This window comes from Neophocaena asiaeorientalis, unplaced genomic scaffold (genome assembly GCF_003031525.2).
Source record: "Neophocaena asiaeorientalis asiaeorientalis breed wild unplaced genomic scaffold, Neophocaena_asiaeorientalis_V1.1 scaffold150, whole genome shotgun sequence".
NCBI lineage: Eukaryota > Metazoa > Chordata > Mammalia > Artiodactyla > Phocoenidae > Neophocaena > Neophocaena asiaeorientalis.
In genome coordinates, this window is record NW_020176571.1 from 13,763,617 (window position 1) to 13,791,590 (window position 27,974).

The 27,974-nt window shown below is 36.4% G+C and overlaps 1 protein-coding gene across 2 annotated transcripts in view; it reads left to right on the plus strand.

Moving 5' to 3' along the window:
• Window positions 1-27,974, plus strand: part of PIK3C2G (phosphatidylinositol-4-phosphate 3-kinase catalytic subunit type 2 gamma) — a 335,075-nt gene that overhangs the window by 51,329 nt on the left and 255,772 nt on the right. Inside the window, exons 9-12 of one of the 2 annotated variants that reach the window (XM_024733232.1) lie at window positions 3,821-3,854; window positions 9,400-9,598; window positions 15,341-15,463; window positions 22,227-22,358. In XM_024733232.1, coding sequence (XP_024589000.1) covers window positions 3,821-3,854; window positions 9,400-9,598; window positions 15,341-15,463; window positions 22,227-22,358 — 488 coding nt within the window. The remainder of the gene's footprint in view (window positions 1-3,820; window positions 3,855-9,399; window positions 9,599-15,340; window positions 15,464-22,226; window positions 22,359-27,974) is intronic. The other variant, XM_024733233.1, reaches the window with a different exon arrangement.

The window sequence follows — 27,974 nt, forward strand, 5'->3', positions numbered from 1 at the left end:
GGAAATTTCTTATACCTTTGAAGTGTAACTACAATATAACCTTCAAGTGAGACTGAAATCAACTCTACAATCCTACCTAGATGAATATGCTTATATAATAATATTCACAGGCAAGCGTTTGTATAGTCTATTAATGGCTCTCATGCACACCAGAGTATGCAGATGTAAGCACCCATGCTCGCATGGACAAGCACATATGCAGGAAAGAAGAGATCAGTTCATGTGGTATTCTTTGCTGAATCTTCAAGGCACACTGCTTCTATGATCTCACATTCTGTGATGATTTCCTGGTTTTTCAGTTTAAAAAATGAGTACTATGTGATTGGTTTTTTAAATCTCAGAAATATGATGTAGATTATGTGTGATCATTGTCCAAGAAAAAGATTAGGACATCTGGTTACAACAAATCATTCAATCTTGTTATTAGTTTAGCACGTGATAAAGCCAAAAGATATGATGCTGCTGATAATAATAACTAATACTTGATAGTGCATTGCAATAATAGTTTCATTTACGTATTACTTCATTTCACTTCATTTTTATTTATTTCAACTCATCCTCACAGCAATACCTTGAAGTTGGTATTTTAAAGTTCATTTTAGAATTAAAATCTGATGCTTAGAGTGCTTGTGTACAGAGGGTTAATAAGTGGCAAAACAGAGATTTGAATCCAGGCCTCTATACACACTCCAGTACATATGAAACTTCATGAGAGAGTGATTGCATTCATTCATTATCTGGATGGATAGGAACAGCAGAGATTATATTACCTTGAATGTGCCAGCCTTGAAATTTCAAAAAGATATATTTAGAAAGTAGACAATTATACTAATATATATAAATCGCCATGCTTATTTTTTCAAATAGATGACTGATAAAAATCAGTAATTTCTTAATGTTGGACTTCCTATGTCTTATTATAATTAGAATTGTGGGTTTTTGCGATTAGATGTAATAATGAATATAGAAATTTAAATACCTTATTTGCATTACATGAACAGTGATAGTGATAACTAAGAAGCAAAAGAGTTATACCACCAAAAGATTTTCCAACACTTGAAGTTAATCGCCAGGATACCAAGGTAGTGAGAATTAACTTTCAACAAGGCATTCGTTTCTCTTAGATTATCACATTTTGGAGATATTACAAATACCTAGAGCTGATAATAAAACACAAAGAGCATAGGGTCACACAAAGATGATTTGAATTCAAGATCTACAACTTTCTAGATGAATATCCTTTGGAAAATTAATTCATTTCTCTAAGTTTCAGTTTTCCTCATCTCTAAAACAAAAAAGAAAACAGAATTTGAAGGGTTCTTGTGATATTAGAAATAACATTAATGAAGGGGCCAGATGATAGTGCATCTTGAATGAGAATCATTATTATTACTGGAAGTTGTAGGGATGATGCTGGTGGTAGTTTTTTAGACTCTTCCTCATGAGGACAAGATGAAAGTTTTAACTCACACAAGCACCACTTAGGACCCTCTTATCTCAGGGCCATTGGTTACAGCCAGCTTCACAACAAATATGAGCCTTTGCTAGAGTAGGAGACCAGCTGTATAAATGTGCACACATGTCTTTCCATCTGTTAAGACCACTTGGTTGTTCTTCAATTTTTATGTCCTGCTCTTGGTGAATCAGTAGAAACAAACTGATCAAAGAAGGAGGAAAATCTAATTTTAGGATGAAGCACTTCAAATGCTGTTAAACTAGTACTAGCTATAAAAAGCTTTACCTTTAAACATTCATTTTCTGAAACTCCCTAAAAGAATGAAAATGACAATTTTCTCAGAAATATCAAACTTTCAATATATCTGAAGCCAAAAGAATCCTTCAAGGAGAAACTAAGTATTGATATTTCCTAGGAAAGCTATGAACAATTATAATTATCAAGAGAAGCTCATATTCATGTTGCACATTTCTTATATACTTATGAGCAGTAAATTGTATGTGATTATTCATGCATAGAATGAAGAAAAAAGTTGACAATTAATAGTTTTATTCCATATATGTCAATGGCCAAAGTAAATAGTTCAATATCTCCAAATAAATGTCTACTCCAGATTCTACTTATTTTGAGGACACTTTAAAAGTTCACATATCTCACATCATTCAGATTTTTTCTCCATCCATTTTTCCATCCTATCTTAACTATAGGCCCACCTATACAAGAAAATTGGCACGAATAATAAGTACCTTTTACAGAATTTGTGCATTAACCAACTGTGGCTAATAATGCCAAAGTCCTTCAATCTATCCACCCACCATAAACCTAAGATTAAAGAAATACTGAGAAATATGTCTTCTGCCAACAAACTCAAAATTCAGAAGCTTTCCTTTTTTCTTGGCTGCATTTTTTGGTAAGAGACTATTTCCTGCCATACATGGAAGTAATTAAGTATTTATTAAATGTAAGTTTTGGCAAAATGAAAAATTGTATCACAAATGCAGTTGTACTCTGTCTACTGCATGATCCCACTCAGCACTGTAAACAATTTTCCATCCTCAGAATTATATTCCAGACGCTCACATATTTCCATTAAATACACAACAAATGAACTACAAAATAAAAAATACGGTCTTACGCATTGTGCTGTAGGTGGATGTCATGGTGATCTTAAAATACTAGTTTACATTTCTGAATAAACTGAATTCTAGTTAAGTCATGCTGACATGTTTAATAGTCTCACCCACATGGCTGGGGTAAAGATCTTATGTGTAGTTGTTAAGCCCAGTGGTTGAAACTATGCTCAGATGAAATATTTTACCTAAGAGAAATGCTTCTGAAAAGGTTCATGTGAATGATGCTTTTAAGTGAAAAGTTGTATGTAAATTTAATTACATTCTAAACACTACAGAAGTGTTTTCTCTCTAAAAGGAATACTGTAGCAAGTTCTTTGTTACAGGAAAATGATTATTCCCTAGTTTATTTGTTTGAAAATCCGGCTTTTCATTAATTGGATTTCCTTAAAAGCAAACTTGTCAAAGCAAAATATTAAAAAAATTTAGTGTCAATTAAAATGGATCTTATTAGAAAACTGAATTTGCTTTTGGACTGAAACGTCATTTCTAATGAACCTGTGAATCACCTACCTTATACAGTTTTCATGATAATAAAGTTATAACCAGTAAATACTAAACCACTAAAGTAATTCCAGGCCTACAATAGAGATAAACATAAACAAACAAGCAAACAAATAAAACCACCAAGCTAATGTATATGAACTTAAATGACAACAAAAATTTCAGACAGTATTTTTTTTTAATTCAGGATATGATCTCAAGTGTTTGACTATCATTTTTTTTAACCCTAAAAAATAAAGGAAACTATATAGTGAATCTGTATGATTTTGCACCCTTCCATCCAGTCTTCTTTCTGTGCTGCCCAAAGCTTGTATCTGAAGTGACAGCTAAAATAAGAACTGGACACACTAAACAAAGAGAATTACAGATCTTTTATATTAAAAGTTTAGTCACTGCTGTGGAAGGGGGATTGACTTTAGGCTATATCTGTAGAACTGTTCTAATAATACTAAAGAAAGGCTGAGCTTATGCTAAAGATTTCTTTTTTTTTTTTTCCTGAATCAAATAACCTAGATTGCTGATTACAACAGTCTGAAGGCTTTTCTTTCATTTTACAATTTAGATTTCCTCTGTTTAGTAAGCAACATTGATATATGACACTAATAAATACATTTTCTTTTTATCATGCCAGAGAAATTTCTGTATGTAGACTTTGGATATTATTGGTTTGGTTTCCCAAATTTGTTTTCTGAATAACAAGTGTATCTTTGGACCTGTTTTTCTTTTTCAGAATTTTCATCAAAATTCAGAAACTTCAGCAAAAGGTAAAACATACATGCATACTAAACAAATTATAAAACCAAAAATAATTTATATTTTTCAATTTTTCTCCAAATATTATAACACACACCAAAAGAATACTTTTGAGGGAAAAAATGCTTTGCTAAAACTTTATTTACTGATGGAGGTGATTATTCTGCAAGTGAATAAAAATCCACACTCCCTAAACTTTTGGCCTGAGGTTTTTTAAAAATAGGGCAAGTCAAGAGAGCTATAAAAATTAAAGGAATACTGAAAATATCCTTACAACAATTCCAAGAAATGATAAAATTTTATTTAGCTAATTATATCTTGAAGTAAGAGAAGTCAGAAATGCAGCAGATGTCTTTCTTCAAAGTCACAAATTTCAAATTTAAATTCAAGTTCTATTTGAAAGACCAATTTAACATAACAGGTAGGAGGATTGGTTCTGGAATAATTAGTATTCACAGAAGCTCTGAGCCTACAAAACTGCAAGCCACAGGAGGACTTTGCCTCTGTAGAAAAGAGCAGACTGTGACAGTGTGGTGTAGAGGAATCAGGCAGAACTGGTTTTGAATCCCCACTCTGCCCACTTTTTGACTCTGATCGTAAAGAAGTAAACTCTTTGATCCTCAGTCTTCCTAATATGCATGAAAGATAGGATAGTATGTAAAGTGCAGGGTGTGGTCAGGGTTGTTCTTGTTTGCACAGGCAGATGGTATTTGGCTTATGAACACTTATGAGTATCTTTAAGGAAATGGTCTGACTCACAGATGTTCAACTAACACCCCTGGATTCAAAGGTGACAGTGAAGCACAAATGATAACCCCAATCTGCCCTCCACACCCTTAGTGGTTTTCAATAGAAAGTTATGTACAGAGCGATAGCCCCTCAACTCTATTCCCACCACTCAAAAGAAGACATTCAATTACATGGGAAGAACTCCCCCACTTCACATCACAGAGGAAAATGGGACAGCAAAGGATATGGGACAAAAAAATCTGTGCTAATGCAAAAATCTAGGCATTCATAAAACTCCAGAACACCACAGAATAAGGGGAGAGATAGACACCCCCTAACAATGTTTCTAACACAGAGTCCAAGTGAAAGTGCGGAGTGAACAAGCTGGAGGTATGCCTATATGAAACTGGCCCTTTCTTCCTTTCTATTAGGAATGCTGGAATAAAATCCCCTCATCCCATGTTCCTCAGGGGATGGGATATGAGATCTCACAAAACTGCACAGAAATGTTCCCAGGTACTTATATTCTATGCTAAGTCATCACAGAGAAGGAATTAATTCTATGGATTAAAAATTCCCATCCACAGCTCTCATAAGCTTTTGATAAATCAGAATTCTCATTCTGCAAGATAAATATATTTTTTTCTAATATTTTATTATGTAGAAGCACCTTACAGCAGTTTATGGAGCAGAAAGAAAGAGTTTGCTGAAATGACAGCAAAATGAAATGAACATTTGCCAGCATATACATGCAGTTGCTTTCTATTCGGGTACTCTGAAATAAAATTCTAGAACACTCTTTACACAAAATGTTGATCCAACAATAAGCCACTATTATTGATGATCCTTATACTTAATATTCTTATTGATTAACCTCAATATACCTTGAAGCTGACAGGTTTGATCATACCTGTGCTCTACACCAGTGGTGAACAAATCTGGCACGCTGCCTGTTCGTGTGAACAAAGTTTTTTTTGGAACATGAAAAAAAACCCAGATTTTAATGCAGACCATGTCTGCAAGGAAAGTACAGCCTTCATTGGACACAAGAAGCATTGGACATAGGATGTGACAAACAGTAACGCTACAGAGACCATTTTCCTTTCAAATGTACACTAGAATAAAGTCATGTACTCTTACTTCATTTCCAAAAAAACCAAAACAGATTCTAATTAATGCATTTTAATTGCCTATATATTGTCATTGTTTCTTTATTTCCTGATAACTATAACTCTTTTCTCATTGCAAAATCAGGTGTGATAAGTATTATTTCTCCATATTTCACCACCAAGCCCAGTACTTTGAGTCCTTAATACATTTCTGATGATATCTGAAATGCATTTTTCACCCAGAGTACTGGGAGTAAAGCATAATGCATAAGCACACATCCCTATACTACCTCAAAGACGCAAATTATAACCTAAAATTGTATTTCAGCACAAAAAGCAAAGAGTAGAGTTTGAGTAATTATCCAAATAATTAAGATTCTCCAAAATGTGTGCTGGAGCTTGAATTAATGAGATCTCTCACTCAAGTTTATGATTTGTGTATTCATTTGCACAAGATTGGGAATTATTAACAAGAAGTTGGTGCTTCCTGCTTCAGAGTACCAACAGCACAATCTGGGGACTGGAAAAACAAGATGTTTCTATAAATTTATAATTCTCTGCCTCCTGTTGTTCAGGAGAATCCCTGTTGGTTGGCCTCCAGAGTTTGAGGAGGCCTCTTTAAAGACTATTTTTATGCTGCTTTACTCTTCTGTTTCATTAATTGCTACTGCTGATTTCTCAGAGAATTTTAATTACAGCTCTTTCACTCTGCTTGTCACCTCAGGCTGTTTCAACAAAGGACACAATTTTAGAAATACAGCAAATAAGGAAAATTTGGCCATCTCATGAATTTTGTACAAATTTATAATAACTGTGTTGAACAACAACAACATGTTTAATTAGGGGCAGAGCTACTGAGGGACAGGATGTGGGAAGAAGCTCCATGCTGAAGCTGGCCTCTTTCCTGAGTATCCAAACGCCTGGGCACTGGAACACTGCAGACTGTTGGAGGAAACATAAAGCTCTTCCTGCTATTTTCTTTTCAAACCAACTAGGAACCAAAAAGCAATTTATGCTTGTAAACTACTTACGAGAAAGTGCACGTGTTTGAAAAAACAGCAGTACTGTGTGATTTGACACTGAACATGACTACGCCAAATCTGTGACCTGTTCCGTTCCTAATCTTAATGGACATTTCTGTTTCTATAACTTAAAATATGAAAACCTTTAAATATGGTATAGTGAATAAACACATTATGTGAATTAAAAAAAAACAGAACTTAGGAACATAAGTTTTAAGGATGTGCTTACTTGTTCTCTCAATGTCTCCTCGGCTTCCCAGGGTTCGGCCACCTCGCTCTCCTGGGCTGTGGCCCCGGGGGGACTCGGAGCTGCACGTGGCCCAGCCTCCCGCGGGGCTGGTAGCTGGGCTGGGTGGTGAAGCCCCGCCCCGGGCCTGGCGTCGAGGGCCCCACCTGGGAGAGGTGAGCACCACTAGCCTTGCTCAACCTGTGGAAGAAGAGCCTGCAATCTGGAGAACTGGTGTTCAGGCTGGACCACTACGAAGCCAAGGCCACGCGGCACATCTTCCTCATCAGACACTCCCAGTACCAAGCGAACGCCTCCCTGGAAAGAACCGCCCTTTGACCCCCCGAGTCGTGAACCGGAAGTACTAACTGGCCTGGGACTCACCAAGCTCGGAGTTGAAGTTTAATAAAATCGTCCGTCCGTCTGTGACCAGCGCTATAGAAACCGCCAACAGCATCACCGAACACCTGCCAGGCGTCTGGAAATTCTGCACAGCCCTGCTGGGGGGAAGGCGGCCCGTTGAAGCCGACCCGCCCGGGTCTCGCGGGAAACGGAGGCTGTGCGGAATCACGAGACTGAGCTCGGATGCAGGCCGACTTCTGGAGCTGCATCCATGGGCGGACGGCGAGCATCTTCAGCCGCTACACCTTGAGCGGGCGCGGCCGTTCCCTCCACAGGCGGGCCCCGTGCATCCCTCCGCCTCGGCCGCATCACCCACCCGGCGGTCCCGCCCGAAGGCCGAGGAGCTGTCCGGATGCTCGGGGACACGGCCTTCAGGCCTCCGGACCGAAGGCGGACCCTCTGAGGGCCGCCTCGAGGGGCCGCTCTCCTCCTCAGCCCTGCGCCCAGCTACCTGCGTGGGAGCCGGCGATGACACGGTTTCTCCCCTCTGACTTTCCCTCATGGGCTGTACTGCCGTTTCGTTTCATTTCTCCAGGACAAGGCGTCGGAAAAGTAGAAATATCTAAAATTCGGCATATCAGTACATATTTCTGGTCCAGGATGGAAAAGGGAACGTTCAGGTCGTATCTTTGGCAGGGTTTTCTGCGTCACTCTCATCTAACAAGACGCACCTGTGGGGTTTAAGGAGGCCCTTTTGGGGGGATTGGACGAGGCCTGATGTATCAAGGGTTCTTGGTCATGACCACAGGAGCCTTGCGACCCCCGACCCTCGAGACTTCGTCAGCAAAGACAGGCACGGGTGACTCAGGAGCAAGAGGGCGCCAGAGCTTCCATTCATGACACTTCACAAATTTATACATTCACCTAAGACCCTTTGTCACTTAAATATGTGTCAAAGATTTTCCTCTTCTAGGTTAAAAAAAATAATTTTAAAACATAATTTTTATATTTGAGATTATTCATTTAACTTCTAAAACATTACAGTTGAATATTAAAAATCATTTCAAGTCGTGAGCATTTTTATGATTATCGGCCTTCACTCATTCACTACTGCATACAAAATACCAGCAGTGGGTGTTATTCACTGGCCCCATTAAGAGTCTGACAGTGAATCCTACCCCAGGATGACGTTCGTCATCCTCATAACCTTCTCCATTGTCATGGCGCCATCTTTCCTGCTTTGGATCAGAGTCCACCAGTTCTGCCTGGTCCATTTCATCAGCCTCTTCTGCTTCCTTCCCCTCAGAGAGGAGTTTTTCCAGCAAAGCTTCTATTGGGAGAGAGAACACCATTCTCAGAAAAATTTACCTTAAATTCGATGATTAAGGGACACTTTTCATGTGCTCTACAGTAAATTGGCATGCCTTCATTTAGCAGACGCTTGGAAACTCCTGGTCTCTGTACTTAAACAATTTTATTCATTTTTTTTTTCCTTCATGACAAGTCACTTCTGGGAATAATCAATAGACTCCCTTTAAATAACTAATGGTAAAACTCAAGTAAGGCTTTGATTTTGAAGAAATGTAGTAAATATCATAAATCTTTCACTTTAAACTTATTTCAGATCCCAGCCATGTACTAATACCATTCTCTTTTTATAGCAGCACAATGTATATGATTAGTGTTCAGTTAATGGCAAACATCATAGCATAATCAAACTTATTATGATTAATTTTTTAGATGGAGTTTGTTTAAAGTACTTATAAGCCATGTAGATAACATGTACCTTGTCTGAAAATTAATTCTAAACAATAATAATCTAAAACAAAAATATTGCAAATTACAGTTGATCAGAATGCCAAATTAATAACCCAAAACTCTGATTTGTGATTAAAGGTTGTGCTTCCCAAATTTCTGCAACTAAAGATATGAAAGCTTATTAACTATCTGTACTACTAGCAGCTAACCCAGGCTGCATACAGAGGCACAGATGGCTAATTGGCTTCAGTTGGTAGAGGGTCATTTAAAATAAATTTTGTTATAAAAATTTTCAAAGCTGTAACAGATGGTTTTATGATAAATATTGCCCTTCACAGATGACCTGACTTCTATCCCTTTCCCCACCTAGGTTTGATAGAAAGAGTGACAACTGAACTATCTACCTCCGTCTACCACCTAATTGATATCTATTGCAGCAGCTTTTATGCAGATTTCCAGCCTCTAAATGCACCTGTGCATAGTGTTTCCTGCATAAATCTGGGGCTCCATTCCCACCTTAGCTTCACAGTGTATGCAGCCCACAATATTCCAGAGACCTGGGTGCACAGGTAAGTAATGATGAGTTTTTTGCAAAAGGGTTAATTAATTTTGTGTAGCTTCTAATTGAGTATAATTTGCCTTGTTCTTATTTGCAGGAGCAAATATTTTATTTTGAAATTTAATCAGCATGGATTTATCCATATTCTTAAAATCATTTACAACTTTTTTTCCAGTGCACATTCCTTTTCCCTCAAGTCTTCTCCCATTCTCCATATTAAAAATAACTGCATGTTGTCCATGTATCATTATGGAAACAGAAAATGCTCATCCTACTTAGTGATTGCCCTAAATTTTTCATTTTTTATGTTTGAGTTTAAATGACTAATGCCAATTAACACAGAGCAAGATAGCACACACACATACAGGGTGATGGGGAGTATTTAAAAATAGAAAAAAAGTCACTTTGATCTCTATCAAGTTGTGAGCAGTAAATATTTTGTGAGATTAGTACATTGATAAAGTGGGAATTAGCCAAGAGTTATTTGAGTTACAATAGAAATTAACCACATTTATGCATGGAACATCGCCAGATTTTAGGATGACTCTGTTATATAATATTTTCTTGAATAACATAATTAGAGTAATATTATAATAATTTTTTAAAATTCCTTATGGATTAAATCTATAAGAAAATACTGATAAATCAATTAAAGTTGATAAGAGAATAGTAATTTTCTAATGGATTTATTGTACCCACTGCATTTAGCATCTCAAAGAAAGGCTAAAAGAAACAATTTTAGAAAAAAGAGAAATAATTTTTATCTTGGAGTGTATTTTTGCAAATAGCAACTGTACGAATATTTATAGAGTTAATTATAAAGGAAATTTTACCTTCATATGTAAAAAACCAAAACTCTATCATCTCTCTGTCTCACATATGCATTTCTTTAAAACCCATGGGAAAATTGTCTTATGCTTTTTCTTAATTTTATGAAGAATTTTAAGAGGCTGATGTATAATCTAACAAATTGCCACTCTAATGAATGTTCTCATAATTTTTAAATCATTACTATATCCTTATTAATTTTAATTCACATGGAAAAACTATGTAGCCAGATAAATACAGATAAAGCTATATGCATAGAGCATGTATTCAGTATTTATATATGGTGGGAAATTTAGTTCTGTTTATTTTTTCTATTCTCTTTTTTATTTCACATAATCTTTATTATTTTCTTTCTTTTAGCTTTGGGCTGAGTTTGTTCTTCTTTTTCTAGTTCTTTGAGTGTAAATTTAGATTATTGTGATCTTTTTTTTTTAATTTTTAATTCTTTTTAAATTTTTTTTTAAATTTTCTTTTTTTAAAAAATTTTTATTGAAGTATAGTTGATTTACAATGGTTTGTTAGTTTCTGCTCTACAGCAAAGTGAATGAATTATACATATACGTATATCCACTCTTTTTTAGATTATTTTCCCATATAGGTCATTACAGACAAGAGTTCCCTGTGCTATACACTAGGTCCTTATTAGTTATCTATTTTATATATAGTAGTATGTATATGCCAATCTCAATCTCCCAACTTATCCCTCCCCCACCAAGCTTTCCCCCCTGTTAACCATGTTTGTTTTCTACATCTGTGACTCTATTTCTGTTTTGTAAATAAGTTCATTTGTACCATTTTTTTAGATTCCACATATAAGCGATATCATATGATATTTGTCTTTCTCTGTCTGACTTACTTCACTCAGTATGATAATCTCTAAATCCATCCATGTTGCTGCAAATGGCATTATTTCGTTCTTTTTTACGGCTGAGTAATATTCACTGTATATATGTACCACATCTTCTTTATCCATTCATCTGTCAATGGATATTTAGGTTGCTTCCATGTCCTGGCTGTTGTAAATAGTGCTGCAGTGAACATTGGGGTATCTTTTCAAATTATGGTTTTGTCTGGATATATGCCCAGGAGTGGGATTGCAGGATAATATGGTAGCTCTATTTTTAATTTTTTAAGGAACTTCCATACTGTTCTCCATAGTGGCTGTGCCAATTTACATTCCCAACAATATTCCCTTTTCTCCACACCCTCTCCAGCACTTATTGTTTGTAGATTTTTTGGTGATGGCCATTCTGATTGGTGTGAGGTGATACCTCATTATAGTTTTGATTTGATGTTTCTTCTTTTAATGTAGGCATTTATTGCTTTAAACTTCTTTTTTTAGTACTGCTTTTGCTATATCTCCTAAGTTTTGGTATGGTATGTGTTCATTTTCATGTCTCAAGATATTTTCTAATTTCCTTTTTGATTTCTGTTTGACCCATTAGTTGTTCAAAAGTATTCATTTACTTATTCATCTCACTTATGTGGAATCTAAAAAACAAAACAAAACAAAATGAAAACAGACTCTCAGAGAACAAGTGGTTGCCAGAAGGGAGGGGTGGGGATGGGGGTGAAATAGGTGAGGGGGTTAAGTGGCATAAGCCTCCAATTATATAATAAATAAGTCAATGAGATGTAATATACAGCATGAGGAATATGATCAATAACATTGTAATAACTTTTTTACCCATACAGATGGTTACTCAACTTATCATGGTCATCATTTCATAATGTATGCAAATATCAGATCATTATATATTACACCTGTAACTAACATAATATTGTACAACTATATTTCAATAAAATAAAGAGAAACTAAAAAGTGTTAATTCCCATTAATTTGAGAATTTTCCAATTTTATTTCTGCTACTGATTTCTACTTTTATTTTATTTTATTTGTTCAGAAAATATACTTGGCATGATTTCAATTTTCTCACATTTGTTAAGACTTGTTTTGTGACCTATTTTGTGATCCATGTGCACTTGAGAAGAATGTGTATTGCCCTAAGCTTGGGTGGACTGTTGTATAAATATTTGTTAGGTTCATTTGGGCTATAGTATTATTCAAACCCTCTGTTTCTTTATTGGGCTTCTGTCTGTTTGTTCTATTCATTATAACCAATATTGAGATCTTCTGTTATTATTGTGTTGTTGTCTATTTCTCCTTTTCATTCTGTCAATGTTTGCTTAATATATTTGCTTCAATTTGGGGTGCATGTATATTTACAACTGTTGTATCCTCTTGATGAGTTGACCCCTTTATCATTATATAATGTCCTTGTCAGTTGTGACAGTTTTAACTTAAAGTCTATTTTGTCTTACATAAGTATGGCCACTGCTGCTCTCTTTTGATTACCATTTACATAGAATATCTTTTTCTGTCCTTTCACTTTCAGGGATGTCCTTAAATCTAAAGTACATCTCTTATAGACAGCGTATGGTTGGATCTTGTTTTCTAATTCATTCAGTTATGCTATGTCTTCTGATTATAGAATTTAATGTATATTTAATGTAATTAATGATAGGGAAGGACTTTCTATTTTCATTTTTTCATTGTTTTCTATCTTGTAGCATTTTTGTCCCTCTTTTCCTCTCTTGCCATTTCCCTTTGTGTTCTTTTGAGTTTTTGTAACGGCATACTTCAATTCCTTTCTTATTTTCTTTTGTTTATCTTCTATAGGTAGGTGTTTTCTTTGTGGTGACGATGGGCCTCACATAAAACATCTTATATTTAAAACACTGTTTTAAGCTGATAAGAACTTTAATCAGATACAAAAACTCTACTCTTTTCTTCTCCCCTCACCACACTTTATGTTACTGATATCACAAATGGCATCTTCTTATATTTTTATTATTAAAGTTTTTCCATACTTTGTCCATTATAGTCTATCCAGAGTTAAAACTTGTTCATGTACCACCATTACAATCTTACAGTATTCTGTATTTGTCTGTATATTTTTCTTTACCAGTAAGCTTTTATACTTTCATATGCTTTCGTGTTGCTGTCTAGCATCTTTTCATTTCAACTTGAAGGACTCCCTTTAGCATTTCATGTAAGTCAGGTCTAGTGCTGATGAACTCCCTCAGCTTTTTACCTGAGGAAGTATTTATTTTTCCTTCATTTTTGAAGGACTGCTTTGCCAGATATAATTATATTTTTTTCTTTCAGAACTTTGAATATATCATTTCCACTCCATCTGGCCTTTAAGGTTTCTGCTGAGAAATCTGCTGAAAAACTGATGAGATCTCTTTTATGTGGCAGATCACTTTTCTCTTGCTGCTTTGAAAATTCTCTCTCTGTCTTTGACTTTTGATGTTTGATTTTAATGCGTTTTAGTGTGGTCTTCTTTGGGCTCATCCTAGTTTGGTCTGTTGGGCTTCTTGAAACTGAGTGTCCATTTCCTTACTGACAATTTACAAGTTTTCAGCCATTATTTCTTCATATCAGCTTTCTGCCTCTTTCACTTGTTTCCTCCTGGGACTCATATAATGTGTATATTTGTCCTGTGTGTCCCATAAGTCCCTTAGACTTTCTTCACTCTTCTTCATTTTTTTTCTTTTTGTTTCCCTAACTGAATAATTTCAAATACCTATCTTTGAGCTCACTGATTTTTTTCTTCTGCTTAATCAAGTCTGCCCTTGAACCTCTCTACTGATTTTTTTTCAATTCAGTTATTGTATTCTTCAGCTCTAAATTTCTGTGTGGTTCTTTTTAATATGTATATCTCTTTCTTGATGTTCTCATTGTGTTATATATAAAATTCTTTGTCAGGTAGTTCATATACTTCCATTTCTTTAAGATTAGTTTCTGGAGATTTATTTTGTTCCTTTGCTTGGGCCATGTTTTCCTTTCTTCGTATACCTTGTTTTACTTTGTATTGGGATTTGAGCATTTGAAAAAAAACAGCTACCTCTCCCAGTCTTTATGGAGTGGTTTCATATAGGGGAAGAATGTTACCAATCAGTCCAGCTAGAGATTTGGGGGGCCTTTCAAATATTTTCTGTAGATGCATATTCCCTGGGCTTCTGTGATGCACACTACACTTTCCCTGCTCCCCTCTCTTCCTGCCAATGCAGAGACCATCAAGCTGCATCAACCTCTGTCTGTTGCCCCACATATCCTCTGGAGTGGCAGCAAGCCTCCCAGCTCTTCTTTTTTCTCCTAAATCCATGGTCCCCAGGCATTTAGAGTATATCATACCCTGTCAGCATTCTGAGACAGAAACCAGTCCCTCAGGCAGCACCCCCCAAAAAAGCTGCAACATTGGAATCACAATCCAAATCTTTCCCAAGGGAGAAGCTGGGAGTTGGGGGTTTTCTCCTATTCATTTTGCACTGAGCTGGGGGGAAGTGGTGAGTGAGTTTGTGCTAGTTCAAACCATTGCCTTTGTTCTCAGAGTCCTCCAAACTGGCGCCCATTCCTATTCTGCACTTAGATTCAGCAAGAGAGAAACCAGTCCCTTGGATAGACCCCTAAAAAGTCTGAATGTTAGGCATATGTTCTAGTCTTCTCTTTCCCAGCCAAGGGAGAAGCTGGGAGCTGGGAGTTTCCTCCTGATCCCACAACACTCTGCTGTGAGGAGGAGCTCTGCAAAATGAGTGCCATGAATTTTCCTGCTGATTTTTATGTGGCCGGTTTTGCACTTGCCTGTGGTGCAAGAGCCTTTTAACATGTTTCTGGATTTCTCGCAAAGGAAATTGAATTGGTGTCTCCAGGGGGGAAGGAGGGTCTAGGGCTTCTTATTCTGCAATCTTGCTGAAGTCACCAAACATAAATTCTTAGTAATTTTTAAAGTACACTCTATACAAGCAAATAGCACTTTATCATTTCATTTGACTTTTAACTATAAAAATAATTGACCCATATAGAAAACTGGTTCCTTTATAGCGTTCAGCTTATTGAATCAATGTTGTTTCTTTTTAGGTATAAAGCATTTTCTTTTTCCTGTTGGCTTACATATGCTGGAAAGAAACTGTGCCAAGTGAGAAACTGCAGAAATATTCCAGTCAAAAAATTGTTTTTTTTCTTGGTCAACTGGAATGAAACGTAAGTTTAATCTTTATTCTGGCAGGATCATTTGTCTAATAAAGATCAGGGTTTTTTTCACCCTTTTCTTAAGTGAAGGGTATGATTTTTTAAAAATATTGTCAGTTGATTTGATTCAGTGATGTGATAAATATGCTAGGTGTAATAGATAACTGATTTCAATTCAGCAGATTAAAGGTCCATTTAAAAATCTAGATAAGTGTCCAATCTACGTGTGTTGAACTGCTCAAAGAGGGAAATTGGGAAAGGGAGAATTATTAATCATTCACAGACTGTGGATAAAAGGAATACTCTCTACTTGGGGTTAGAGGGAGGTAGATTCCAGATATAACAAAGAAGAAAGAAATCACCTAATAACATATGTAGTCTCCATTTTTCCCCAAAAGCCAGTTATAAATTTCTTTAAACAATCAAGTTTTTGAACAGTAATTATCTATGCATTGTGTAAACTGTCACCTAATTTGGGGTAAGCAACTCCTACTTCATAATTTTATAGAGATTTATTAAATGAAGAAGGAAGAGTACCTTCTTGACACTATCCATGCCTTCCTCTTCTTCTCTGCCTCCCACCTCAAGCCTTTGCTTTACTCAGAATCTCAGGGGCCCCCTAGGCTCCATCTATGGTTTTTATATGGTTACCATTGCTTTTCCTTGCTATTCCCATGACACTGCTCTGCTGTCCCTTCTCTGGGGTCTCCACTGATCCGCTGAGAGCCAATTTTCTTCCCACCACAAGTAGAAGCAAACTCCCCAGCCTACTATCCATCAGCCATTTCAGAAGGTCAGGCTTTCTTAGGAGATAATTTGACTCCCAATATTGTACTGTCCTATTGATATATATGAGCCAAAGCTTCTGGGACTCTGAAGATGGTGTTAGAATAGTACCGTCTATCCCACTCTTAGTGTTACCACAATCGATGGAGACTGAGTCCTGAGGCATAACATGTGTTCCTCAATTCTTACGTACTCCAAAGCAAATCCTCCTCCTTCTAGGACTGTGACAACCTTTATCTCTTCTTGAAAACCTGACCTTCAATTACAAAATCCCCTTCCATTGCACAGAATCATTTCTGCTTATAAAATTCTTTAGTGGCTCCCCAATTCCTATAAGGTAAAATACAGGTAATTTAGCATAGCACACAAGGCCCTCTGTGGTTTGGTCCCTGCCTATCTCTGCACTTTCATCTCTGGAGTTAGCCCCACTGTCTGCCCATGCACCCAGCCAGCCACTCTTCTGCGTCTGATCTACTTACCCTATGAACTGAGAAATCACGCCTCTGCTAGAGGTCATCCATCTGTCAGGAGAACAGTGTCTTCACTGCCTACTTTGGGAACTCCTAATTATCTTCCAGAACACTCCTCCACCTTCTCTATAAACCCTTTCCTGTATCATTCTGTAAAAATTGGCCACCTTTTCTGTTTTCGTTTGGTCTGAACCTCAAAGTACTGTCTTATGGTCTCTTACTGAATGCGTTTGTTTACATTTCTGTTTGCTTCTGCTAAAGGTTACAAAGATTTTTATTTTCAAATTTAAAAATTTTATCCCTAGCAGATAAAGCAGCACCAGACAGAGTAAGAGTCCAGGAAGTGTAGCTTGGAAAGTGAATGAATTTTGTATAATAAGTGATTTCTCAAAAATGCATTAACCAGCTCAATTACTAGAATTATTCTTCTGACTTAATTAAAACATTCCTGGTTGTTTCAAAAAGTCAGATTCATTTTCTACTGACAGATATGTGCTATTATTTAAGCAATTCAAGGGGAAAATCTACTAATTCTAAAGTCAAAGAAAAAAATCTCAAAATAAATGGAAAATCATTAGTGTTGTTGGAATAACTTCATTGGTATACTTTTCTTCTCTTCCTTCAAGAGTGCATGAGTGTTTCTTTTCCATCCTCCCTATCCCACCCCTCTAGGTGGTCACAAAGCACTGAGCTGATCTCCAAGAGGGAGGAGATATGGGGACATATGTATATGTATAGCTGATTCACTTTGTTGTAAAGCAGAAACTAACACACCATTGTAAAGCAATTATACTCCAATAAAGATGTTAAAAAAATAAATATAAAATATAAGTAAAAAATTTTAAAAATAAATTTAAAAAAGAGAGTGCATGATTGTTATCATTCCTGTGAGAGTTTCTTTTTTTTTTTTTAACATCTTTATTGGGGTATAATTGCTTTACAATGGTGTGTTAGTTAAGAGTTTCTTTGATTCCCTCAAGAGTTAGTTACTTTAACCCAGAGTTCTTTTCATTTTATTTCCATTAAAAATATTTATTTACCATTTTTCTAGGTGCTTGGCCTGTAGCATTCTTTATATATTTTATTAACATGTACCCATTACTCTACAGATGATCATACATTTTATTACTAGACTGTAAACTTAAGGACAGAAACTTCGTTTAACAATAATATGTTACATAGATTTTGACTGCTGTTGTATTCCAGTCATCAGAGTATACCCCCCAAATATATTATCTCATCTAAACTTAATAACAAAAATCCAGAACAGATACTGTCGTCTCCATTTTACAGATCAGAATATTAATGTTTATGAAGCTTAATTAACTTGCCCCAGGTCCCACAACCAGTAAGTGACAGAACTAGTGCTCAGACCCACTCTGACTCCAAAGCTGAGGTTTTTACTGTGATTTTCATACTGTTTCTTACAACATATAAGATCTTGGGCTGAGTATTTATATTCTACAAATAGTTCTCACATCTGAAATTAAAAAAAAACCAAAACTCTACTTCTTTTTTTCAACAGCAGCCATGACATTTTTTCCCTCTACTTTGCAGCAAAACCCTTCCGAGGAGTCGTCTGTATTCACGTTCTTCCATTTTTTTTCCTCTGCTCTCATGCATTCTCCAGTCAGGCTTTCATCATCTCTGCTCCACTGAAATTGACCATTAGAGTCACTCATGACCTGCAAAGCTAAATCTGATATTTGTTTCTCAGTCTTCATCTTACATGATCTGGTAGGAGCTGGCTCCCACATTCTTTAAGCTTTTCTCCTCCCTCGCTGGGCATTCCTTTTCCATATTCTTTTCTTCTCCCAGACTGATCATAGTCTTAACCCTAAAGCCTCTTCTGTTGTATCTATCTTTACTCCTTAGTTTTCTCTTATAGTCACATAGCTTTAAATGCCATCTATATGCCAACAACTTCCAAATTTATTTCACCCACACAGGCATCAGTCACAAACTTCACACGTACTCACTCAACATGTCTAAAACTAAACTCTTGATCTTACACTCCAAACTTGTTCCACCCATGGGTGGCCACTCTGGATGATCATTGCCAGTATCGGTTGTTCAGGTCAGATCCTTAGCCTAAATTTCCTTCTCTCAGAACACGATGTCCAGGAATCCTACTGTCTCTCTCCTCAAAATATTTCCAGAACATTACTTCTCATCACTTTCACTGGTCTAGGCCACCATCATATCTACCCTGTATTCCTACAGTAGCCTTGAAATAGTCACCCTACTTCTCTTGCACCTTTAGAATCCTTCTCACACAGCAGTTAAAGTAACCTCTTTTAAAATGTAAGTCAGGCCACATCATTCTTCTGTTTTATAATCCTACAATGGCTCCCTTTTTCACTCAGATAAAAGTCAAAGTCCTTACAATGGTCTGTTATTTTATATTAGTGTTAATAAGGGAGTTCTATACAATGTGACTTTAAATCTTCCATTTTTACTATCAAAAACTTATTCTGATTTTAGAAAAGCTGTCTCATATAGAAGAAAAGAATGTTTAAGAAAAATTTTAGTGCTTACTCATTTTTAAACAGCAGAGTAAGGCAAACATATGATTAAAACTTGAGGTCTGTGCCAACAGCTTGGATATAAAGAAGCAATCTGACTTCACTTATTGAATTGTCTCTTAAAGTATTTTTCTTCCTTGTTTTGTGTAAAAGTTCATTCCTTTGATTTTTCAACAGCCATGTAGAAGTTAATAAAAAAAGATTTCTCAGTGACTCTGAGATTATTCTGGCTTCAAAAATCCATATCTATTCAAGAAATGAATAAATAACTATTTGTAAAGCATATATTCTTACCCTAGAAGAATTTATCTTTATTAATAAAAATGACAGAATGGAGATTGGAAGTAACTATCCACTGTAACTTATCGAATTTTTTGTCATTCTTGATATGAAAAGCTCACTAATAAGTGAAGTTATACATGAAGAAGCCAGACTCAATGGAAAAAAGAACTTTCCAGATTATGTGAGAAATAAAGTAAAATTATAGCTTCCATCCTACCACAGCTATATGAAAACTGAATAGCAAGTCAATTACAGGTAAAAAAGAGAATATTCAAGAAATTACTGTGCATTCCACAGAATCATCAACATTTTATGTTGAGTTTCAGAGCTTCTTTTAAGCTGAGAAATATGTTCACATTACATTGAATGAATATTATGACCATGAAGGAATATGAAAGAAAAGAGACTTTTAGCTTTAGATGTCTAAATGTGTAATAACTTAATTTTCAATAGTCTAAATTTCACTAATCTTGTAAAATAATTTTTTTTACTCTAGTCATTATTTCCCTTCCTTACTTTTAACTAGAAGTATATTTTATCTATCTACAATGGCTAGTATAAGTTTTTACATTGTTGATAGAATACTGAATATAAGGCTGATATACAACCTGCCATTTGCCACATACTGTGTTATGTAATATTCGTTCCATTTATGGATAAGAAAAACAAGGCTTAGAAAGGTTAAAGTCATCACTCGAAGAAGAACATCTGTTTAGTCCTGGGGCCAATATTTGAATGCACATATATGCAAATCCAAGCCTCTGATTCATCTTCTCCACTCATAGCTTACATATTGACATCTCTGAGTTATTATTAACTCAATGACATCATGCCCTAAACCGCACATATATCCCCTACCCCATGCTCCTCCTCTGTGTTTTCTATCTGTTAAAAGTAATCCACTACAACATAATCTGGAAGCCTGGAATTCATCTTTAATTCTTCATTGTCCTATTCCACTAATATGCTGTTAGTCAAATATTAGTTATCCATTCAAACTCTAAAATAGCCCTTCTGTCTTTCCTTTTGTTAGATGTCTTACTGCCACCTGGGTCTGGCCCTCTCCATCTCAGAGAACAGCATGTTGAGGGGAGAGATGTGTACTTCCTCAAAATCAGTTATGATCACTGGGCTGAATTAACTCCTCCTCATTCCTAAGGCTGAATGCTGCCTAGCCACACACAAAAGGAGGTCACCAAACTCTTATTTTACACACTGAGTAAGGACTGCTCCCCATATCCAGATTAGACAACCAACTTCTTGTGTGAGAAGACACTCGATACTACCTGAGGCCTCACCTGGACCAACCTCAGTAAGCACTTTCCAACTGGATAATAGACTTTGGTCACAATCAGTCCTCTAATAATCACCCACTGCTAAAACAAGTTGACTTCAAAGTTCAACTGGGAATTACAAGGCCAGTGGATTCTGTTCATACTCCTCACACCTAACGGCATGAGATATCATCCAATACAAACTGCCCATTTGCTCTTCCAGTCACTTTCCTTTTACTTCTTCCCATTCCTTGGTGAATCAGTTCCCATTAATCTTCCCCTACATGCTAACGTCTGTTCCAATTTTCCCATTTCTTCATAGCATTCTCATCTTCTAGTGAACATATTCCCCCCATCTCAACTTTTTGAAAAATGTCTTCTTGTCTCATAAATAGATCTCTCCTAAGCCCCATACTTCTCTTGAGGCTCTTGTATCCTTCTTCCTGTCCATGATTAGGGACCTCAGATCACACTCTCAACTTTCTGTCAAAAGCCCTTTCTTCTTAGATACTTCTACCACCCAGGTGTACCCCTCCCAATCTTACAGTATCATTTATAACCTTCTAGGCAGTCTCATATATATTGGTGGATTCAATGCCCAAATTCAAGTTTTTTTCCACTATTAACAGTCTTGTGTTTATCCTTAGCCACTTTTTTTGTCCATATCTACAATCCATCCAGGGTCTGAGTTTGATTCACCTTGACATATCCAGGAATTGTATTGTCTGTTACATCTCAGCAATCAGCCCCCAAATTCCTGGAATCTCATTATCACCCAGAATAGTTCACATTTAAAATTATAAACAACTCTCTATGCTTTTAGCTCTCTCATTTAAACATTTCCTTTTGCCATTAGGAAAAATCTCAGATCCCTTTGCCTAGCATACAGAGTTCTTAAACATCCTGGCAACCACCTGTTTTTCTAATTGCATCCTCCATAACTTTCCAGATCACCTTGACTACATTCTGTGTTCTAGCCACAATGAGCTGCTCACCACTCCTCAGCTACATGCATATATGCCCTTGTCTATGTACTTTTCTTTTCTTGGAATATTCTTTTCCAAATCTCCATCTGATTGTAACCAACTTACTCTTTAAGACCCATTATGAGTTATTTCCTGCCGTCCCCCCATTCCCTAAGACAATGTTAACCCTTCTTTTATTATGTAATTGTAATTGTAATTGCTCAAGTTATTGTAATTTTTAAAAATAAACTTATATATCAAAATTATAGCAATCCCCATAGAGTAATCAATCTCATTACTCTATGTACTTCTGCTATATTTCTACTTTTACAAGATACAACACAAAATTTAAGAGGATGCCTCGATTCAAATAGTTAAAATATTTTTGTCACATAACATTATATTACAAGGAAATGTTTATGAAAACATGGTTGCAAATGGGTAGATAACCTACTTCTTTCTTTTATTTTAAGAATCAATTTTCCTCTTGAAATAAAGTCACTTCCAAGGGAATCCATGCTCACTATAAAACTGTTTGGGATTACCTGTGCAACGAACAATGCAGATTTATTGGCCTGGACTTGTCTTCCGCTGTTTCCAAAACAGTAAGTATATCATTTGTGATTAATAAAACTTCCATCTCAATAAAAACTTCCTTGGAACTGGATAGTGAGCTGTATTTGGCATAATGAGAAAATCAAGGAGACATTTTATTCTAAAATTGAGGTAGCTCAATATAAATCATGACTACTGAAAGTGGGACTGTAAAGCAAAATGTAGATGTGGCTTTAGAAACAGGCCTCATGCTCAGCTTGTCACCTGGGTCATGAAAAGGTATTGGCATGACCAATCTCAATTTCTTTTCCTTATGTGACCAGCCAGTTTCTCTGGAATTACTAATTCAAAATGATTTAGATCAGTACTGTCATTTAGAAACAATATAAGTCATGAAATTCTGGCTGAAGTAAAATTATTCAGTGTAATTAGTTTACTGACCTTTTATTGCCAAGAAGAAATATATGTCAACTTTAAGAGGATATTTTTCAGAAAAGAAAGCCAAATAAGAGTTCTCATATTCTATCAGAACTAATTGCCATTGAAAAATTAACTGTTGATTTAACCATAAGGATTTGGAATTATTAATGCTTAGAATATTTGATAAAGTCAGTTACATGATTTTTCAGTGTTATTAAGGGAAACATATTTTAAATAAAACAGCTTAGTGACTTTTCCATGGCAAGACTTGCTTTAGAATCAAATTGTAAAATACATGACTTTCGAAGAAATAGAACCTATATTGTTATTTTAATATTATTATAAAGGATGTTTCTGCCCCTGCTCTTTTAGGAAGATTTGGTAATATAAAAATGTTAGGAAAATTCATCAGCTTTTAGTTCCCACATTTACAGTCAATATAAATAAATTATCATCAAAGCAACTGTGATACATTTTTAAAATCATTTTTTATTAGGTTAATTATGACATGCTGTGTGTGTGTTGCTCTTTTATTAGTTTTCATGTTATAGCCAATTTCCACATGTATGAGGACAGGGAATGTATTTTCTTTGTAATTTCTATCATCTAACATGGTACCTCTTATAAATAGGCAATCAGTACAGGTTTGTTTATTAAATTGAATTGGAAAAATATCAATCTCTGTAGGAGATTTAGAATGAAATAAAATTTCAAAAGTCTATAAGAAACAGTTCAGTCCTAAAAGGAATACCAACTGCTGTTAGCAGATATTTCAAAAATCTGATTTGTGGGCTAAAAACTTTCATTACTTTCTCACTAGGAGCAGCTATGCAGGTGCCCTTCCATCTCATGAGTGAGTTTCTTTAAAGTTTCAACTGCAGTATTTGTAAGATCTAGCATGTTTGTAGAATACATTTCCAGTTATTCACTGAAAAAGAATTTAATCCATTTTATGCCTGCTCATCATCCAACATACTACTTTTCACATAACAGGTAATCAAAAAATGTTAAACATATAAAAAGTTTAGAATATTTTTATCTTTCAAGCTACTCTTGAAAGCTTTTTTCTACATGGTTGTGATAGTAAAACACTGCCTCCATGTTGTTTTGTCATCTGTCACTTAACCTCTGGTAAACATTTTATATGCGAGTGATCATGGACAATGGGCATCTTTAAGAAATGCCATCTGGGACTGATACTAAATGGTTTTCCTAAGAGAAAGTGGCAAAATTGTGGATGATGAGACATCACAGAAGCACAGCTTACTTCAAAGAAAGCTTCAATAAGGATTTGTAAATGTATTTCCAAAAGACTATTTCTTATGAAAATCAGAAAATCTGCCTCTCTCCTGGGCTAACCAACTTAAAGAAACCCAGATCTTTTAAGACATCAGAAATCCATCATGTGGGCCGTTTGGGGAGATGTAATAGCTCCCACTGTGCTCATTGCTTTGAGTTACAGAGATTCTGACCCAAATTATTTGATGGAGATATTTCCAGATCACAGCAAATAAGTCACTTAATTTCATTTTCTTTCACGGAGTGACCCCTGCCCATAAACATTTGGTATTGAATCTATCATTTATTACAACTTGAATTTCTCATACCCAGCCATGTGGAGCTGTAATGAGCATTTATGTCTCTATTTTTTCCAAGATACACACAACCTGAAAATATGCAAAATTAAAGGTTTCTTATCTCTTTGTGGTTTTGAGAAGTGGGTTTCAGAAGAACCAATGAAGATTAAACTCAGATGTATTGGTTATAACTGCATCGAGAGTGTGTACAAATAAAAATAAACATTTTCAAGCACACAAATTCACCTTCAACCCTATTAAAAAATATGTTTCAAAAACTAAGGTAATGGGCTTCCCTGGTGGCGCCATGGTTGAGAGTCCGCCTGCTGAAAGCTGTAATGAGCATTTATGTCTCTATTTTTTCCAAGATACACACAACCTGAAAATATGCAAAATTAAAGGTTTCTTATCTCTTTGTGGTTTTGAGAAGTGGGTTTCAGAAGAACCAATGAAGATTAAACTCAGATGTATTGGTTATAACTGCATCGAGAGTGTGTACAAATAAAAATAAACATTTTCAAGCACACAAATTCACCTTCAACCCTATTAAAAAATATGTTTCAAAAACTAAGGTAATGGGCTTCCCTGGTGGCGCCATGGTTGAGAGTCCGCCTGCTGATGCAGGGGACACGGGTTTGTGCCCCAGTCCGGGAAGATCCCACATGCCGCGGAGCGGCTGGGCCCGTGAGCCATGGCCGCTGAGCCTGCGCGTCCAGAGCCTGTGCTCTGCAACGGCAGAGGCCACAACAGTGAGAGGCCCACGTACCGCAAAAAAAAAAAGATAAAATTTTGCCCACGAAAGTTTTATAATCCTTTGCAGACAGGACTTATACCATATCTATATTCACAATGCCTCCACACTGCAGTAAGAAAGTGTTATTCTCACCTCAATAATTTCTATGACCTACCTTCCCTACTTAAATTCAAAACAAATAGTATGGTGGTTACTTAGCATTTCTAAATTGTGGTAAACTCCTTCAGTGCAGAGATTCTCAACCTTTATTGAACAATAGAATCTCCTGGGGAGATTTAAAAATAAACCCATGTGTTCCCAAAGATTCTAATTTAACTGGTCTGTGGAGGGGCCCAAGCATCGGTATTTTCAGAGCTCCTGAGATGCGTTAAAGCCCAGGAAAGTCAGAATCTTTTGCAGAATTTCAAAAGCGGCCTAAATAAATCTTAATAAAATTTTATTCCTTAGACTGTTGTCTGAGTAGCCAACCCTGATCCCACTATAAATGATCATTTCAGGTATATCCTTAAAATCAAATAATAGAAGCAAGTTGTGGATAAAAATTCCTTATCATTCTTCCATCCTGTACAAGAAAGACCCTCAGAGCTCAACTAATTCAAATAAGGGCCGTTTGGGGAGATGTAATAGCTCCCACTGTGCTCATTGCTTTGAGTTACAGAGATTCTGACCCAAATTATTTGATGGAGATATTTCCAGATCACAGCAAATAAGTCACTTAATTTCATTTTCTTTCACGGAGTGACCCCTGCCCATAAACATTTGGTATTGAATCTATCATTTATTACAACTTGAATTTCTCATACCCAGCCATGTGGAGCTGTAATGAGCATTTATGTCTCTATTTTTTCCAAGATACACACAACCTGAAAATATGCAAAATTAAAGGTTTCTTATCTCTTTGTGGTTTTGAGAAGTGGGTTTCAGAAGAACCAATGAAGATTAAACTCAGATGTATTGGTTATAACTGCATCGAGAGTGTGTACAAATAAAAATAAACATTTTCAAGCACACAAATTCACCTTCAACCCTATTAAAAAATATGTTTCAAAAACTAAGGTAATGGGCTTCCCTGGTGGCGCCATGGTTGAGAGTCCGCCTGCTGATGCAGGGGACACGGGTTTGTGCCCCAGTCCGGGAAGATCCCACATGCCGCGGAGCGGCTGGGCCCGTGAGCCATGGCCGCTGAGCCTGCGCGTCCAGAGCCTGTGCTCTGCAACGGCAGAGGCCACAACAGTGAGAGGCCCACGTACCGCAAAAAAAAAAAGATAAAATTTTGCCCACGAAAGTTTTATAATCCTTTGCAGACAGGACTTATACCATATCTATATTCACAATGCCTCCACACTGCAGTAAGAAAGTGTTATTCTCACCTCAATAATTTCTATGACCTACCTTCCCTACTTAAATTCAAAACAAATAGTATGGTGGTTACTTAGCATTTCTAAATTGTGGTAAACTCCTTCAGTGCAGAGATTCTCAACCTTTATTGAACAATAGAATCTCCTGGGGAGATTTAAAAATAAACCCATGTGTTCCCAAAGATTCTAATTTAACTGGTCTGTGGAGGGGCCCAAGCATCGGTATTTTCAGAGCTCCTGAGATGCGTTAAAGCCCAGGAAAGTCAGAATCTTTTGCAGAATTTCAAAAGCGGCCTAAATAAATCTTAATAAAATTTTATTCCTTAGACTGTTGTCTGAGTAGCCAACCCTGATCCCACTATAAATGATCATTTCAGGTATATCCTTAAAATCAAATAATAGAAGCAAGTTGTGGATAAAAATTCCTTATCATTCTTCCATCCTGTACAAGAAAGACCCTCAGAGCTCAACTAATTCAAATATCTCATTTATATGTGAAGATCTTTATGATGAAGGAAGGTTAAAGGGGCTGGCTAGAGGTCACTGGGCTACTTAGGAATAGAACAAGAACCAGAATGAAGGGCTGACTTCTCTCCTCTCCACACGTGTTACTACATCAAGCTGCCTCCCTTCCTGCCCTTATGTGCCATGCCCTGCTCCATGAATGCACTGTGAAAACCTCACTGCCTGTCTCAGCCTTACCTGGGCTCTGCTCTTGGGCATGAAACCTGTTAGACCTATGAGAGTCAGAGTCCCAAAGAGTTTTACAGTATGAGATCTTCTGGAAGTGCTGGTTCCAGAATGCCAAGCCATGGATGTATAGAATCCTATAGCTAAAAATGACAATAATTAATGTATTCAAACCACTTTTTTATTGTCTGAGGAAACCCGGACCCAGAGAGGGTAAACCAACCCATCTGTTTGCCTGGTGACACAGATTTTGGTTTGGTTTTTCTAGGCATAGGAATTGGTACAATATTGAAATTAAAAGGATCCTTAAGAATAGAAATGCTATATTTATCAGCATGGTCCTTTTCTAATGACATCTTATTCAAAATCTCCACGTATAAGATCAACGAACAGTCTATATACATGCTAGATGGCGGGGGCAGGGTGGCATTTGAAATTCTGGAGTCAAATCTATTTGCCATCTCCTCAATACCTTTCTAAAGTCTACTCCCCCAACCACAAAGCCATATGAAAACAAATATAAAACTCTTGAAAACCACTGATTTTGTGCAAGAAGCTCAAAGAACTTAAGGTAATTAAGGCTAGTTAATGAAGACAGGGTACAGATGTCCTGATATAACGTCTGGTGTGCTTTCCACTATATGAAACTGTTTCTGGCATGTTTTCCTTTTCCATGTTTTTGTTTGTTTGCTTAATTTTAACTGACTTAATAAACCTTTTCACAGCATTGTAAGCACAGGAAGCTCAGCTTGGTGCCCTGTGATGACCTAGATGGGTGGGATGGGGGGGCAGGGTGGTGGGAGGGAGGTCCAAGAGGGAGGGGATATAGGTATACATATAGCTGATTCACTTCATTGTACAGCAGAA